A 17,037-nucleotide genomic window follows, 5' to 3' on the forward strand; every position below is an offset into this window, starting at 1 on the left:
ACATGTCAGTACACCTGCTTTTAGCACGCTTATTTAAAATTAAAAAAATGCATTCTTAAAAATACAACTTTTTAAAATGTTCAATGTATTTTACATGCAAACATGAACTACTACTTTAAATACTGTGCAGTAGCACACTTATTGTATTAAAAGGTGTTAGGGCGAATATGTTTTATTCTATTTTCATTGATCAACCAGGCTCCTTAACACATGTCGTTTTTATCTGTAACATGGTTTTACTGTACCCAATACTTAATCAGAAGCTTTTTATTTTGCCCCGTGGCGATTTTTTTACATTGTTTTATTGGAGCTTCTTGTTTTACAGTGTGGTAATAAAGCAGAATAATCACAGGTTTCCTAGTTCTCGACAGACGGTACTGAATGTGTTCATACATTCTGACAGAAAGCTAAATCTCCAGAACATATTTCTATATTGCTTCCTAATAAAGAAGCATTGTTTTTTTTCTGCCAGGAGAGGAGTCTGTAGCAGTCACTGTGTATTACAGAGGTGGCCAACTCCAGTCCTCAAGGGACAACAACAGATCAGGTTTTAAGGATATCCCTGCTTCAGCACAGGTGGCTAAGCCACTGATTGAGCCACCTGTGCTGAAGCAGGGATATACTTAAAACCTGACCTGTTGTTGATCCTTGGGGACTGGAGTTGGCCACCTCTGGTGGTATAGTACAATCAACATTGCAATTGTCAGTCACTGCAATTAATCCCCTTTCTGCAGCAGGCAATGTACCGTACAACACAGTTAAAACATAAGGCTCCAGGCGTCTCAAGCAGCGTAAGGGATACTTATTTCTACATTTGCCATTTGAGCATTTACATTTTTATTGTTCAGTACTTGGTTCTTCATACATACAAATTTCTTCATCTTAGTATTTTTTATTCTATTTCATCATTACACAAGGAGTCCACAAACCACACACATGAAAGTGGGTGAAATAACATTATCCCCTCGCATTCTCATTTAGTTTCAAAGAGGAGAAATCCAGAAAAGGTGCAGTAGCGTTGATGATCCCCGTGTAAAGCACCGGTTCCCATTCGGAGCCAAACTTCATCTTCCTTTGATAGTTTTAGCACAGCACTATTTCCTGCAGTGTCTTGCTTCCCTTTGGTTTCAAAGCTAGAATGATAATTCATAGTTTAATGTTTCAGATATCAGCTGGTATGTACATTGTCTAATACTGGATATGGCATGTGCGCAGGCCCTTCGGTGATGTGTGCGCAGGCCCTTCGTGATGTGTGCGCAGGCCCTCCGGTGGTATGCACATGCACAGGACCCTAGAAGTGATCAGCTGCCTGACCCACACTGAACTCTCTGCTGCACAGGTGGGTCACCAACCCACCCAGTCAGTCACCCACCCAGTCATCTGTCGCCCACCCATACAGTCAGTGACACACCCAGACTGACTGCAGTCACCCACTCATCCAGTCAGTCACCCACCCAGTCACTCACTCACCCAGTCAGTCAGTCACCCAATCAGTCAGTCACCATGTCAGTCACCCAGCCACCCAGGTCACACCCGCACCCTAACTCCCACTCTCACACTCACTCTCAAGGAATTCACAGTTAGTATAAATATAAAAGGGCAAATAGCTAAAACAGGGTGTGTGCAGAGCACCCGCGTTCTAAGTCAAACTTCTTTGCGTTTTGTCACTGAAATTGTGTTTTCATTTTTAATTAAAAAAAGCGCCATCACAAAATACAATTTCTGTGACAAAACAGCAACAGTAGACAAAGAAGTTTCACTTAAAATGCGCGTGCTTGGGGCACACACCCTTTTTTATTTTATTTATTTGGTGTTAGTTACCTACTGTATATAATTCACTGTATAGATGATATTCTTTAAGTCCTACCGAAGGTGTGGAAATAACACAGAAACATTGGCTTTTATAAAGTAAGAGATTGTATTAAGCCGTTTCTTAGTCTGGTGCGCATAATCACATTAATATACACCTCCAGTGTTCCTTCACAAAAATTAAACAGAACACTTACTATATGAGCACCTTTACATGTCTCAGACAGGTCCCCAAACCTGCCTTACCCCATTATCACACAGCATACTGTGCTTCCACTGCAGCTAGGGATTCTGGGTAATGACCTGCAAATGAGCCCTTTTATTTCATACATATTTGTTTCCCTTTAAGCTTATGCCTGCTGATTTACACAGACTTTACAGCAAAGCCTGGGTTACAGAAGTGTGTTGCCAGCAAACTTACTCACCTGTGACAGCTATTTAGATTTTAGGGTCTCATCAATGTGAGGCTGGTTATTGCCCTTGCAAATGAATGTGCTCATAAGGGGTCTCTATCATTGCTGTATGCTGTACGATGGACGTGTAGTCACCTTTTTACTCACTATAACTTATTTGTGTTCCTTCATAGTTACATTTTGTTTTCTTCCAAAGATACATGCAGTACGAGCCAGTACCCATTTTGCACCTATTTTACCACCTTACCTGTACATGCTTACAATGGTGTTTCCATTATGCATGAGGTACACATACACATCATCAACTTCTTCATGCTTCAGCATAGTGAACGTGAAGAAATACGCACCTGTAAGAATGAAATTAGGAATAAGAGATGGAGGGGTCCATGAACTTTGAATGTGCCCATCATACATAATTGGGGTTATCCATTAAACTGTGATAGTCAACACTATCGCACAGAAAATCTCTATGTCTTCAATGGGTGATTCTGTGCCATAGTGCCCCGATTGGCACTATTGTAGTTTAATAAATAACCCCCCAAATTTGCGAAGCATGAGCCATTCCTGTTTAGTACTTGTGTGTTTACACATTAATTAGAGCACTGTTTGTATGATCAATGAAGCATGAGAAGAGTAGAGCAAGGCTATGTATGTTATGATGGTACCTGCAGTAGACCCCAGGGTGCCCACATAAGGCTTTCTGTGTGTGCTCTGTAAACCAATATTAAAAATCCTTTGCATTTAACTGATTAATACACTGATTACCGGAAAGAGTGAACAACCATAAAAGGTGCAGCTTCACCCCCAAAAATACCTGTTGTGAAAGTGAACTCCACGTGTGTGATGCCATTTAACTCAGATTTACAACCTTGCTTTTAATATTTTCCTATTTGTTTTTTTATGTATGTAACGGGTTTTCCCCCCCCCAATCTCACATTGGCCCGGGTAGTCTAACCAGTCCCCATTACATGTTCGTGTCTGGTGGTGCACCTGTAGGCAACAGGGCTCCTGAGTTTCCCGCTTGATGGTATTAGGGGATGTCATCCAGACAGGCAGCTGAGGTAGTGTGTGCGAGTCCAACTTACTTCATGTGCAGCGCCTCCACCTCATCAGGATCTGTGCTTCCGCAGGGAGATGGTCCTGGTGAGGAACTCCTTCTTGGTGGTGCCATCCACTGCTGAGTAACTTCACACTCACACAGTGGAGGTATATTCGAACAGGGCATCTTTATTGATGGTTGGTATGGGCAAACTGCCCCTCACAGATAACAGTTCAGCCACTCATCTCCTTGCAGCACTCCATTAGGAAGGTCCCTTCTCTAATAGAGCTGCTTTCCACCTCTACTCTCAGATAGATTCTCCAGCCTCTCTGGCTGCTGTCAGCTCCTCTCTTGAGCTGCTTTGTCTCTCTCAGCTCCTGTAACTCTGCTGCGTATGCTCACTGACTCACAGCTAGCAGGAGACACTGCAACAATGTTGCAGACCTTCACGTGCCTCTCACTGAACTGAGCAGCTCAACAACAGGAAACTGAACTTCTAACTTTAGGCAGTGCTGTGTCTTATATCACCCCCCCGGAGAACAAACATGCCCTGTATCCTAAGTGGGAACACACTGCATGTTGTCACTTCCCTTGGGGACATATGACACCTCACCAGGGTGTGAGGGCAAACCTCATGATTGTTGCTGGCACTCCTGCACACTTACCAGGGTTACTGCCAACATGAGAAAGAGATATGTACACCAATCCTAGACCTGGCTACATTCTCCCCCTGGTGGAATCCCAACGTCCTCGCTTGGGACCTAAATTTGCGGAACCTTCCTTCAGGTAGCACTGCAAAACATAACAACACATAATTACAGTACATATCCTTTCTCATAAACATAATAACAGACACATCCTAACGTAGATGTGTAACACCCAGAATTATTCCCTTCTGTAGAACCCATGACTGGTACCCCCATACCCTCTCAAGGTGGCTTGCGCACAGCATGGTCCACTGGGCTTAGAGTATCAAGGCGGTAACACTCTGGGTGACATACTGGACACCCACAATCAGCCCATAATTCTGGCATGGATGCTAATGGAATGAAAGGATCATGCCCATACACCTTCCTAATGCATCTCCTGGAGATGTAGCATATCCCCTCTTGACTACACCACTTCTCATCTAACCCGCCAGGATCCCAATTTTCTTCCCCTGATCCTTCCTCCTCATCAGTGCCATATCCCCTATCCTCATCAGGGGACCTCATTTCGAACTTACTTTCTCCCTCCCATGGATGGTGAAAATAAAGTAACCACTTTTGGCAATCCCTAATAACTCTTTCTGACAATGGGGGCACATAGGGGGCTCCCCGGGCAATAGGCACCATATGAGCAACATTACCCAAATCCCCAGATGAAACTCCCAAAGTTCCTGGAGACCCAAAATTTGACGCAATGCTCTTAGAATCACATCCCACCCCAACAGTACAACTGTCATCATTAGTGCAGTACAACATTCTTTGCATAGCCATTTTCCTCCCCGATCCCTCATCAGAGGTAAAACAGTCACCACAGTCCAGATTTTCCACAGTCCATTCTTCAAAAGTGGCTCGGGACTCCCCAGACAACCCTTGGCTAGACTGGGACCCATAGGAAAAAGTGACAGGGGCATGAGTTTTAACTATGGCCGGGGGTTGGGCATAGGGAAACACTGCCGGCATACGCGGGGCTACGACCCGCAACTTCTCGCTACCTTGCCCGGTACCATCGGACTGGCACTCCGGTTCACTCGCCTCCTTACTCCCAGGCTTCCGCAGGGCCTGCTGGCTCTTCTCAGACCCAGGCAACCTGGTACAGCTGCTTGGCCGAGAGGACACGGCCATCTCGCTGGACTCGCCGCCATCTTGCGTTGGGTTCCCAACCGGAACCTCTTCCTCCAGAACGACATCCGCCACCGGAAGTGATGGTTCTGCTCTCTGCTCCGTTCGGGCCTGGACTAGGCCCGTCTCCGCCGTTGCCACCACCGGCGCCTGTGGAGGGTAAGGATGTATCTCACCGCTCCGTCGGCTCGGGATGGAATCTTCTCCTCCTTCCGCGCTGTAAGTCACCACGGCCGTGGGACTCCGCCTCTCAGGTTGTCTCTGTACCGGCAACACGAGACTCCGCTCTGCTGCGACACAGGTAAGTGCCGGTTCTTTCACCGCACCGCTGTAGTGGTCCGCCGGTAGGCGCATCACCCCCGACGAGACTTCCACCTCTTCCTCGGAGGATATCACGATCGGATCTTCCGCAAGGTAGTCACCGGGTTCTTCTGCGATACAACCAGTGGTTGTTGGTACGAAGCTGGCGTGCTCCGGTACCTCCACTGCGGTCGCGCTCTTCTCCGCCGATGGTTCTTTCTGTTCCGTAGCCTGCAGCAGCACAGGCTCTAGGAACTGTGCTCCGCAGCAGGCACACTTGGGACCCCAGGTCGGTTTGTCACCTGGGAATTCACACTGGTCACAAGCACATCTTATGCACCCCTCTCCATCCACCCAGGCCACCCGGTATTTTATGGGTAACACAACATGGTTAAAGTCCATACCACCAGTCAGGTTCAATTTCTTTTGTAGACACGGGCACACCAGAAAGGATATTTTCCCCCCTTTGTATCGCCAGGCTCCATACAACTGCGGGTGTGCTTCTCTGCATTCTGTACTGTCTTTAGTGAGAACAGCAGTTGCTGATCGCTGTTCACTGAGCTTGCTCCCCCTGGTGGACTGTAAAGGAGGGGCATGCTCTATAAGGGAGTGGTTCTGGCTCTGCGCTGAGTCACTCACATCACCGGGGAGGGGCTCTGAGTCCGTCACAGTCCCTGAGGGCGCGGCCACAGCTTTCGCGCCATACCCCCCCGCAGGGTGGGGTTTTTCCTTTGGCGCCAATCCCAGCCAACTTTCTGCAATTTTAGCATTTGCAGAATTTCCTGCAACTGGCCCACGCGGTCTCCCAGAGACGCGGGAACCGCCATTTTGATTCGCACCATCAGTCTCTTTGAATGTTGAGGTAGCATTTAACCGTTGGCATGCCGACTGACATTCAATTTCCACAGGCTCTCCACACATCACTACAATGTCCTCCTCAGTATCCTCGGGGGTATTGCCCCTAGACCCCAGACAGGACAGAAACGGCGCAGCCACAGCTTTAGCACCACTCCATAGCAGGCTCACAAAAGTCGCTTCTGTAGCTTGCTCTTCACCCGCACACACGCCATGTGCGCTCTCTCCCTCGGCCTCCGTCCGCCATTTTGGACCTTCCGCACCGCGCGGATCCTCCATTCTTGCGGTCGCCATTGGATTACTGTGTTCGTTCTGATCGTACATGGAGCTCCTCTCTGCGGGGCAGCTGCCATACCGATACAACAAACATGCCTTGTGCACCACCTTGTGTACCTAACGTAGATCTGACTCGTGTTTGCACTACCTCAGGCTAGGCTCACTCTTTCTGTGTCTACTGTATCTCCTTCCTCCAATCTGTGCTCCCTTCGGTAAGTGATCTGGAATGGAGACTAGAGTACTCTGGCTCTTCCATGCAGTACTTGGGCGTCTACCTCCTGTTGGCTAGCCTAGTGCAGATCCTCTCCAGAATTCCTGACCACGTTAACAGGCTATCCCTTCAGGCATCCTACCCCTAGCGCTACCTCAAGGTGACTAGGACAGCTATAGCCCCCGGCTCCAGACTCACTAACCCCTTAGGTCAGTCTAGGGCGTGCTTTGCGAGGTTTTTCGTTCTCCTGACTACCCCTAGATTTTCCCTTTCCAGCACAGAGTGGCAGCAGACACTCTCCCTGTTTCCTATTGTGTGCCTAGCAAAAGCCTGTCCTGTTAACAGGTATCTCAGCAGCGCCTCCAATTGTAACGGGTTTTCCCCCCCCCAATCTCACATTGGCCCGGGTAGTCTAACCAGTCCCCATTACATGTTCGTGTCTGGTGGTGCACCTGTAGGCAACAGGGCTCCTGAGTTTCCCGCTTGATGGTATTAGGGGATGTCATCCAGACAGGCAGCTGAGGTAGTGTGTGCGAGTCCAACTTACTTCATGTGCAGCGTCTCCACCTCATCAGGATCTGTGCTTCCGCAGGGAGATGGTCCTGGTGAGGAACTCCTTCTTGGTGGTGCCATCCACTGCTGAGTAACTTCACACTCACACAGTGGAGGTATATTCGAACAGGGCATCTTTATTGATGGTTGGTATGGGCAAACTGCCCCTCACAGATAACAGTTCAGCCACTCATCTCCTTGCAGCACTCCATTAGGAAGGTCCCTTCTCTAATAGAGCTGCTTTCCACCTCTACTCTCAGATAGATTCTCCAGCCTCTCTGGCTGCTGTCAGCTCCTCTCTTGAGCTGCTTTGTCTCTCTCAGCTCCTGTAACTCTGCTGCGTATGCTCACTGACTCACAGCTAGCAGGAGACACTGCAACAATGTTGCAGACCTTCACGTGCCTCTCACTGAACTGAGCAGCTCAACAACAGGAAACTGAACTTCTAACTTTAGGCAGTGCTGTGTCTTATATCACCCCCCCGGAGAACAAACATGCCCTGTATCCTAAGTGGGAACACACTGCATGTTGTCACTTCCCTTGGGGACATATGACACCTCACCAGGGTGTGAGGGCAAACCTCATGATTGTTGCTGGCACTCCTGCACACTTACCAGGGTTACTGCCAACATGAGAAAGAGATATGTACACCAATCCTAGACCTGGCTACATGTATTTCAATTTTTATTTAAAGAGACTGTGCTATTTATACTTACTGTATTTACTCCAGCAGCAGCAACACAGAGCTTTTTTCTCATACATATTACAAAGGGTCTTATCAGTCTTGTTGTATTACTAATATAGCCTGGAGCTCCCGTGGCTCCTGGAGACCCCCCTCCCCTGGCGCAGTTCGATCACGGGTGCTGAAAGACCCGATGGCTGCTTCCAGGGGTGGGGGCTGGAGCAGGGAGCAGCGCGGCTTCTCCTGCCTGCGGCCGGTTGCCGGGGACGCGATCGGGCTGTTGCTAAGGCCGCGATCGCGTCTCTGAGGTCCCGGCGGCCGGTGAAGCAGGGCGCCGCCATTGCACTGCGGGTTGCAAATGCGCAGGGCCCCGATAGTGTAGGGAGAGCCCCAGAGACAGGGATAGCTCGCGCGAGAGTAGGGACAGCTCAGGGAAGATCGAGGCAGCCCGGGAAAGCTTGCGCACGCGCAGGGCATCGGAGAGAAAGCCCGTGAACCCCTAGCCTACCAGGGAAGGCTCTGAGCTGGGACTACATATCCCAAGAGCCTTTGCGCGCCCCATGTGACACCAGGGAGCCAATAGGGCTTAGGGAGCCCAGGAGAAATAGATACATTTGGCGGGCTTACAGCAGACAGCAGTCAGATAGTCACTGGAGTCAGATGCAGAGCAGTCAGAGACCGGAGCAGCCCAAGGAAGGAGGTAGGGTACAGGAGTTTTGGACTCGCTGTACTAGGCCAGCACCCCCTGGGACCGAGGTAGCTTAGTACTCTGAGATAGAGAGAGTGTTGCCAGGGACTGCTCTAGAGAGAAGGGACCCTGTCACTCAGGAGTTATAGTTGGAGCAGGGGATCGGTGAGGGAAGGCAGGGCGCGGGGAGCGAGTACAGCTCCTGCGGCCCTATAGGTACCCGCACCCCAGATAGGCCCCAATCCCCCACTAGGGTAGTGGGTTAATTGCTTAGGGAGGCCCAAGATAGGGACGCTGCCCTTAGCTTAGAGTGCTGCCTTGTCAGAGTCACAGCGGTCAGTGCTGTGAGGTCTGGCAGGCAGGCACCTAGTTGACAGCACGTTGGCTGTCAGCATTAGTGAGGCTGTAGGGACGTGGGTAGTTAGGGGAGTGGGACTGGTCCTTACCCCTTTAGGCCCATAGGAGTTTCCCAAGCCACCACAGGTTGCTGCACTATAGGGACGGCCTATAGTGTAGCACGTGCCCCTTAGGAAGATAGGGACACAGTGAAGAGTGCTGTTTCCGTGAAGCGGTTGGACCCACGTTGGGGTCCACGGAGACTGTTCCGGAGTGGGACCGCTCTAGCGGTCCACGTGCAAGGAGTTCGGTTGGAGGATCAGAAGAAGGCATCGCCCGACTTATCCTTTGCGAAGTATTGCTGACCCGAGCACCGGAGTGCTCGGCAGGTATTATACAATCATATGTGCACCACCGGGCCCTTAGCTTAACTGTGACTGCGCAGTCACCCATTGACTCTCTGCAAGAGTGCGGGACATTGGGTGGGGTTTCTCTGGACACTGGGTGGGCTCACTTAGTGTTGGGGAAGCGTCCTGCGTGACGCAGTAGGTGTCTCCTCTAGAGAGGGACACATGTTATGTTATGTATGTGATAGGTTATTCTTACATGTGAGTAAAGTCACTAGTTATTATACCTTCATGTCTATGTGATCATTATTGTGTTATTGTGATTGTCCTGCGAGGAACCACTCCCCCTCTGGTGGGAGCCATCGCAGGTGGAGGCGTTGCATCGTTCATTATTGTAAGTATTATCCCTAGTGTAATTGCCCCAGGTTTCCCCGTGGCGGAAGCTCAGCCCTCCTGTGAGCCAACAGGTATGCACCACACCGAGTAACAATATATGTTCCTGCACCCACACAGTAGAATCTGCGATTGGGGTGGGGGGATATACCCGTTACACTGTATATAACAGAAGACAGGGGTGCCCAATGCTACATCAAATTGACAAAACATATATGGTAATGAGTATAAAGTTTAAACACTTGAATAATAATAGTAGTTACTTGTTTTTTTGGTTAAACCCTTTGGCCAAAGCGTCGTAAGCCTGCATACCAAACGTCAAGGTAAACCAAAAATGCAGGTACTAGCACTAAAACTGGGAACCGTTCCTGTTACCTCTGTATGAGGAGAAGCAACTGCAGTGAGTCTTGTCCATTCAGCAAATTGCCAGAACCTCCCAAGTTAAAAAGGTGGGGAGGGGCGAGCTCTAGGGGGAGGTGCCACCAACCTCCATTTGACTGTTACCAGTCAGAAATTGATTAACACATATATTCCCAGGTAGCTCAAACTCCTACATCCACCACATCATGAATATATATTTATGCCAAAATGAGTGCTACGGAGCATGGCAAATGTATATAACAGAAGACATTGGGCACCAATGTTACATCAAATTGACAAAACATATATGGTAATGAGTATAAAGTTTAAATACTTGAATAATAATAGGGTTCCCAGTTTTAGTGTTAGGACCTGCATTTTTGGTTTACCTTGACGTGGTATGCAGGCTTACGACGCTTTGGCCAAAGGGTTTAACTGAAAAAACAAGTAATTACTATTATAATTCAAGTATTTAAACTTTATACTCATTACCATATATGTTTTGTCAATTTGATGTTTCATTGGGCACCCCTGTCTTCTGTTATATACATTTGCCATGCTCAGTAGCACTCATTTTGGCATAAATATATATTCATGATGTGGTGGATGTAAGAGTTTGAGCTACCTGGGAATATTGTTGTATTACTGTGTCTTTATCATCTCAGATAAGGTTTTTTGGCCCGTATTCACTGCACTCAGGCTACTTAATAGTAACACTATATTCACTAAATGTAACGTTAAGCCATGTTTTCTCCAATAAAGAGAACAGCGTCAACTAAAACAGACTTTATTGATCAGATGCAAATAAGGCATTATCATACAGTATCATCCCCTATTCACTAAACGCATTGGGATTACCTGGTTTAGCACATAGAAAAACCTGGCATTAGTCCTATCCAGACTCTGAAATAGGGTTTCTGCTGTATCTGAAGGGTGTAACGTGAGAGTTTGGTATGACTTAAATAACAGAGCGTTATTGCCCTCTCCTCTCTTGCCAATCCCACAAATACCTATTTTGAGGTCTGAATCAGAGTAACGCCAAGGCTTATCTAATGGTATGTATTTTGAAGTTACCGTAGCGTTAATATGACATTTAGCCTATGCTAATGAGCTAACTTTACTTTTGCATATAATTATTTCAATGAATTCGATAAGGCTCTTCAACTGGTGCTCCGCTGGCCAAATACGGCCCACGAAGTCCGTAGATGTGACCTTGGACTTTCTGTTCCTGCTAATTTCGGTTGCTTAAGTAACTAATTGCAATTTTTCCACACTGAAAATCTCATCTAGCTTAAGATAATGGACAGATGTTATAAAGGTTTGCAATATTGTGAAATATTTTTGTGAAAGACAAACAAGAGAAGTGTGTTTGTATATATAGCTCCCCCTTTGGAATTACGAGGGTCTTGTAGGTTTGGACGTGTGGGCTCGCATAGAGTGATGCTTATCGCCCATCCTATGGTACTGGGTGATTTTACAGAGCCTAAGTCTATGCCTGGTTACAATTACATCACAGTAGGATATATACAGTATAGTAAGAGAGAAGGGCCTGGTGGAGTAACAGTGGAGGAGCCTCACTGTAGAAAGTGTGAATATGTTTGGTTGAATAGATGTCTCTATAACAGTGTAGTGATTCCCTCTTATTTTGAAGTTAGGGACAGTTTCCAGGATAGAGAGTGTCCATAGGAATGGCTTCTCTCTTCTCCTGTTTCACGAGGAGTAAGCCAATGTCTCAATGGATTTCCCCAAACTTAGTCCTCGAGACAGAGCAGGATTAGCCCAGCTGGAGGGTCCTTGGGTAACTCTAACCCAGAAGGTCCCAAGATAGCATTCAGTACCAAAGTCGGGGGCCCTGATGACATTTCGAGGGGACCTAGTACACTGTCCAGCAGGAGAAGGAGCTCTACGAATGCTGGTCAGGAGAGGAATCCTTTAGGTAAACCATTATGAGCCAAGCATTAGTATCTGCCTAGCGGGCTGACATTAGGGCAGCAAAGGAAGAGCATACAGACAGTACAAACTGTGAATATACCAGAGACTATATATAAAATAAAGTGTATGTTACACTGAGAATATAGCCAACAAGACAATAAGAAATATTCTGAATTTAGTGTAAGTATCTGCTAAAATAGACTTTAACTTGACAGGGTTAGCACATTTGAATAATTTTTTCATCAGATGATGCAACTAAACTTCATTCAGACTTAGGATCAAATTTCACTACTAAATTGCCAATTTGGGAGGAGTGCAGGATTTTTGTAATTGTTTTCCATAGACATATGGCCAATACATTTTCCCTAGCTGCATACAGCTCCATAAAGGTATTGAATTATATTGTGTTACTGATACATTCTACTATAGGGCTATGTCTGAGCTCACCTAATTCTGTTCTGCAGAAGTCTTTCAAAGCATCACCAATAACGTATGGCCCTTCTACTCCTAATTTTCTTCTGATCCGGGTCCGTTGGAAAATGAGTTGAATAATCCTGGAATATGATGTAAACTCAGAGAACATAACACCTGTTCCTGTTTTAGGTAACATCACGTTATGTGCCCTGTTATAACATAGTTTAATAAATTCCCCCTTTAGAGTCTACTAATGTCAGAAGTGGGTGGTGTTTAGCAGCAATATTAATTTAGGTTTGGGGGATATTTATTTAGGAGTAAAATACAGTTTTATAAAAATCATTGAGATGGGAAGGAAATAGGGAGATGAAAACAAGCATCCCATTGTGAAGTATGCTGACGTAATCTTTCAAAAACAACATAACATGCAGGGGGAACGGCCCCTTTAAGCTTGCTTCATTTTTTTTTAAAGCAATAAACAATTGCAATTAAGTTATTGTACACAAACAAAACCCCAGCAAGCTCTTTTTGGGAATCCCTGAGCCCCCATAAAATATATATGTATATAAGAGTCAAAAAGTAGAGCTAATGAGAATTTTAATCCTAATAGAGGTATATTAGTATTTTACCTGGTAGTGTTAGGACTTGCGAACAGGTGTCTGCCTTGATGTGGCTCGCAAGCTTACAATGCTTTGGCCAAAGGGTTAAACTAAATGACCCTTTTCAAGAGAATATATAAGTATTTTACTGTGTATTTTTGTCATATTGGATGTAGCATTGGGCTTCTCTGTCGTTAATTAAGCTATTGTATGCAGAGTTTAAAAAACAGTGCCCAACAGTTTCTTATCTTGGAAATCACATTCCCTGAAAAAAGCAGAACTGGAAAGTAGTTGTTATTTAAAAATGCTAGAATCAGTTTCATTGCCTTATACACAAAACAGCAGTAGCCATTTGCGGTAACAGTTATTTTAATAACATGGATATGTTATCTTATTATGCACTGACAGCTATTTCGTGAATAAAGGCCACCGTGTTTTTCCTATTTCTTACCATTTCTGAAAATAAATAAAGATATCCTGTCTGCTTCCTCATTCTCGCTGTAATCTTGCTGTGTACAGTTAAATTTTTTTCTTAAAACACTTGCATTGTGTCTGTTAAATTTTACATCTGATTGCGTTTATAAATGTAGCGCACTTTCCCACACCCCCTTGGAGGATGTGTGGCTACGGTGTGTGTGGTGCAATACCTGTGGCTCACAGGAGGTCTGAGCCTCCGCTGCAGGGAGCCTGGTGTGTACACTGGTACGGTGTTCTTCTGCGCCTCCACCTGTAACGGATTCTACTGTGTGGAATTACCCGTTACAGGACATACATATATATATATATATACTGTAGCGGCAGCCTTTATTCTCACGTTTCCCGCACGGCAGGATGCGTGCGGGAAGCGTGGTGACGCGGCTTGTCGCGGCGTCAATGTGACGTCACTGTCACGTGCTTCCCCGGTTTCCCTGATACCCCTGGAGTTTAAAGCGAGGTAAGCGGGGGTGCAGGGAAGCAGAGGGGCAGAGCAGGAGCCGGGTTCGGGGTCGGGAAGGGGGTTAAAAATGCGCGGGGGGTGGAGGGGGTGCGCGGAGGAATATGCGGCGGCGCGCGGTCTACACCCGGCGCCAGCCGGAGTAGATCCCGGACTGCCACCGGCAAAAGTAAGAATAAAAGCTGCCGCTACTGTAGGAAGGTCCTGCCAGGACCGAAACGTTGGGTTTATAGTGTGCTGTTTTGTCACTGCTAATACATGTCTTTTTGCTATATCTGAGTGTTGCTGCTTTTGTGCCTTCTCTTATGGGAAGACAGGGTTTATATATATATATATATATATATATATATATATATATATATATATATATATATATACATACACTTATACAATAACCACACACACTGGGTAAAACATAAAATAACAGCTACTGGTTACAGCCTACCCGCCAAGCCTCGCAGGGCCGTAACCACCCGCCAAGTCTCCTCCACTCCTGTCCTCAGTGCCCACAGTACCTGACAGGGCCCTCGGGCACCCAACCACCCTGGTGTCCACAGGGAGATAACCACTCACCCTTATATGTGGTCCACGCTGCCACTATAGTGTGTGTTGGTGCACTTGTGCGTGGTGTACCTGCCGCTGCGTCCGGTGGTGGAGTACATGGACCCAACGACGATCCGCGACTCCGCCGCTTCCGCCTCCGCATGGGTTGGTCCCTGCATGGGGTCTCCACCTCAAGGATAGTCTCTTCCGTGGGGTGGTCTGGTCCCCGACCACGAAGGGCCAGGATGCCGTTGTGTCCTGGCTATGTCCCTCACTACAATCTACAGGGGCAGTATCCCTATCTATGGGCCTGTCCCTGTAGCAGCCACAAACTGAGGGGAGTTGGGCCTAGCTAGGGCATATCAGGGGTCTCTGGCCTAGTGCAGATGCCACAGGCATCTGCACACTCAGAGCCTACCCCTTCGGTGTCCAACTTCCAACTGCCTAACATGTCCCAGCGCGCAAAATGTATCTAATTCCTTCAGGGGGAATACTACAGCCCTATTGGCTCTGCTGCAGCATGTGATTGCAGCCCCTGGGGCTGTTGGGGATTGTAGTTCCCCTTGTGGGGAAATCCATGCACACCAAGTCTATGGGGCCTGAGCTCTTTAGGTGGGCCATTGGTGCTCGGGTAGGCAGCGTCTTGCGTTGAATACACCGTGAGCACCGTCGACAGTGATGTTCCACCGACTCATGCATTTTTGTCCAGAAGAAACGATCTCTGACGAGTCCGAAAGTCTTTTCCACACCGAGATGTCCATGCTCATCGTGCAAGGCTTTAAGGAGCATATATTGTAGGAGAACCAGTTGTCGTCTATTCAGGTGGTTGTGGTATTGCACCACCCGATAGACTAGCCCATTGTCGATCTCAAACTTATCGGCTTCTCGCATGAGAATGGTGACCATGTCGCTACGAGCACGTTTCAGAATTGCAGGCTTGTTTCTCTGGACAGCTTGACGGATGATGCCAGCTATGGGGTCCCGGATCTCATATTGGACCATATCCCTCCATGCTATGACTTTATTGTGAGTGATATTCATCCCTTCTGGATCACAGTGAGCGGCAGGGATGGCTTTAGATTGACATCCTAAGGAGTCCGCAACCCTTAACTCTGAGAATGCCACCCTATCTTCTATGACAGCAGCCATGCTGCACATGGCTCTCATCCCTGGTCCCGGGAACTCTTCCCAGTCGTCATCGTCTGAAGTTGGGCTCAGCCCTGGTCTTCGGGATAGAGCATCTGCTTCAATATTCAGAGGCCCTGCTTTATACTTCAGTGTGAACTGGTAGTTTGATAACGCTGCAAGCCATCGGTGGCCGGTAGCATCTAATTTGGTGGATGTCAGTATGTAGGTGAGGGGATTGTTATCTGTCCTTACTTCGAAAGATACGTTGTACAAATAATTATGGAGTTTGTCCACGATGGCCCACTTGAGGGCGAGGAACTCCAACTTGTGTACCGGATAATTTTGCTCGCTAGGAGTCAAACTGTGGCTGATGTAGGCTACGGGTCGGAGGCCTTCCGGGTGCATCTGGTGCAAGACTGCACCTAAGCCGTTAAGACTCACGTCTACATAAAGGACGTAGGACCATTCTGGATTGGCATAAGCAAGGTGCCCTAGTTAAGCTCCTCTTCAGGCTCAAGAAGGCCCGTTCGCATTCAGTCATCCATTTATCATCAAACGGCTGTCTAGCAGAGGTGGCCCTCCGCCCGGTGTCTTCAGGGTATATCTTGAGGAGATTATTTAGAGTCTTGGCCTTACTGGAATACTCCTCCACAAAGCGACGATAGTAACCACAGAAGCCGAGGAAAGAGCGTAGCTCCATAACGTTCTCAGGTCGCGGCCAATTCACCACAGCTTTGACTTTGCCCGGATCAGTGGTGATTCCATTGGCAGACACAATATGTCCCAGATAGGTCACCGAGGTGCCACAGAACCAGCACTTGTCGAGTGACAGTTTCAGGCCCTCTCGCCCCAGATGGTCCAGCACTTTAAGCAGCCGTTCTTCATGTCCTTCCAGGGTTTTACCGAAGACAATAATATCGTCCAGGTAAACCAAGCATTCCCGAGGATTCATGTCTCCCCCCAGGGGGGAGCGGGGGAATATGTAGGAGGGCGCAGCGGTTACAGAGGCCCCAAGCTCTTCCCCACGGCATTTAAATTAAATGCCGGGGGAGGCGTGAAGCCTCTGTAACTCACTAACCTGTTGCCAGCCGGGTCTCTGCGATGCGTCACCATGGCAACGCGCGTCAAATGACGTGGTGGGGTCACGTGATGCCGAGCCATCGGGAGAGGGTGGGGGTGCGAATGCTGCAGCTCCCAGGAAGGGGGCTGCAGCTCAAAATGTTTGCGCACCGCTGCACTACTCCATCGTAACCTGGTTTTTGTATTTTGCGTTTTGTGGAAAGCAGATTATAGTACTGCAACTACATTGCAGAAACATTTAAAGGAACGCATAGCTTGCTTGGTTATGACGTAGGATCTATATCTGGACTGAATCACACACAGCTTTCTTCACATGCCTG

The 17,037-nt window shown here is 47.6% G+C and overlaps 1 protein-coding gene across 2 annotated transcripts in view; it reads right to left on the reverse strand.

Moving 5' to 3' along the window:
• Window positions 1–820: 820 nt before the first annotated feature.
• C1QTNF3 (C1q and TNF related 3) overlaps window positions 821–17,037 on the reverse strand; it is a 122,081-nt gene continuing 105,864 nt past the window's right edge. For both annotated transcript variants that reach the window (XM_075575800.1, XM_075575793.1), the window contains exons 5-6: window positions 2,470–2,569; window positions 821–1,133 (exon numbers count right to left, since the gene is read on the reverse strand). In XM_075575800.1, the coding sequence (XP_075431915.1) occupies window positions 974–1,133; window positions 2,470–2,569 (260 nt within the window). In that variant the 3' untranslated portion in view covers window positions 821–973. The remainder of the gene's footprint in view (window positions 1,134–2,469; window positions 2,570–17,037) is intronic.

The sequence above is a fragment of the Ascaphus truei genome, chromosome 1 (assembly GCF_040206685.1).
Source record: "Ascaphus truei isolate aAscTru1 chromosome 1, aAscTru1.hap1, whole genome shotgun sequence".
Classification (NCBI taxonomy): Eukaryota; Metazoa; Chordata; class Amphibia; order Anura; family Ascaphidae; genus Ascaphus; species Ascaphus truei.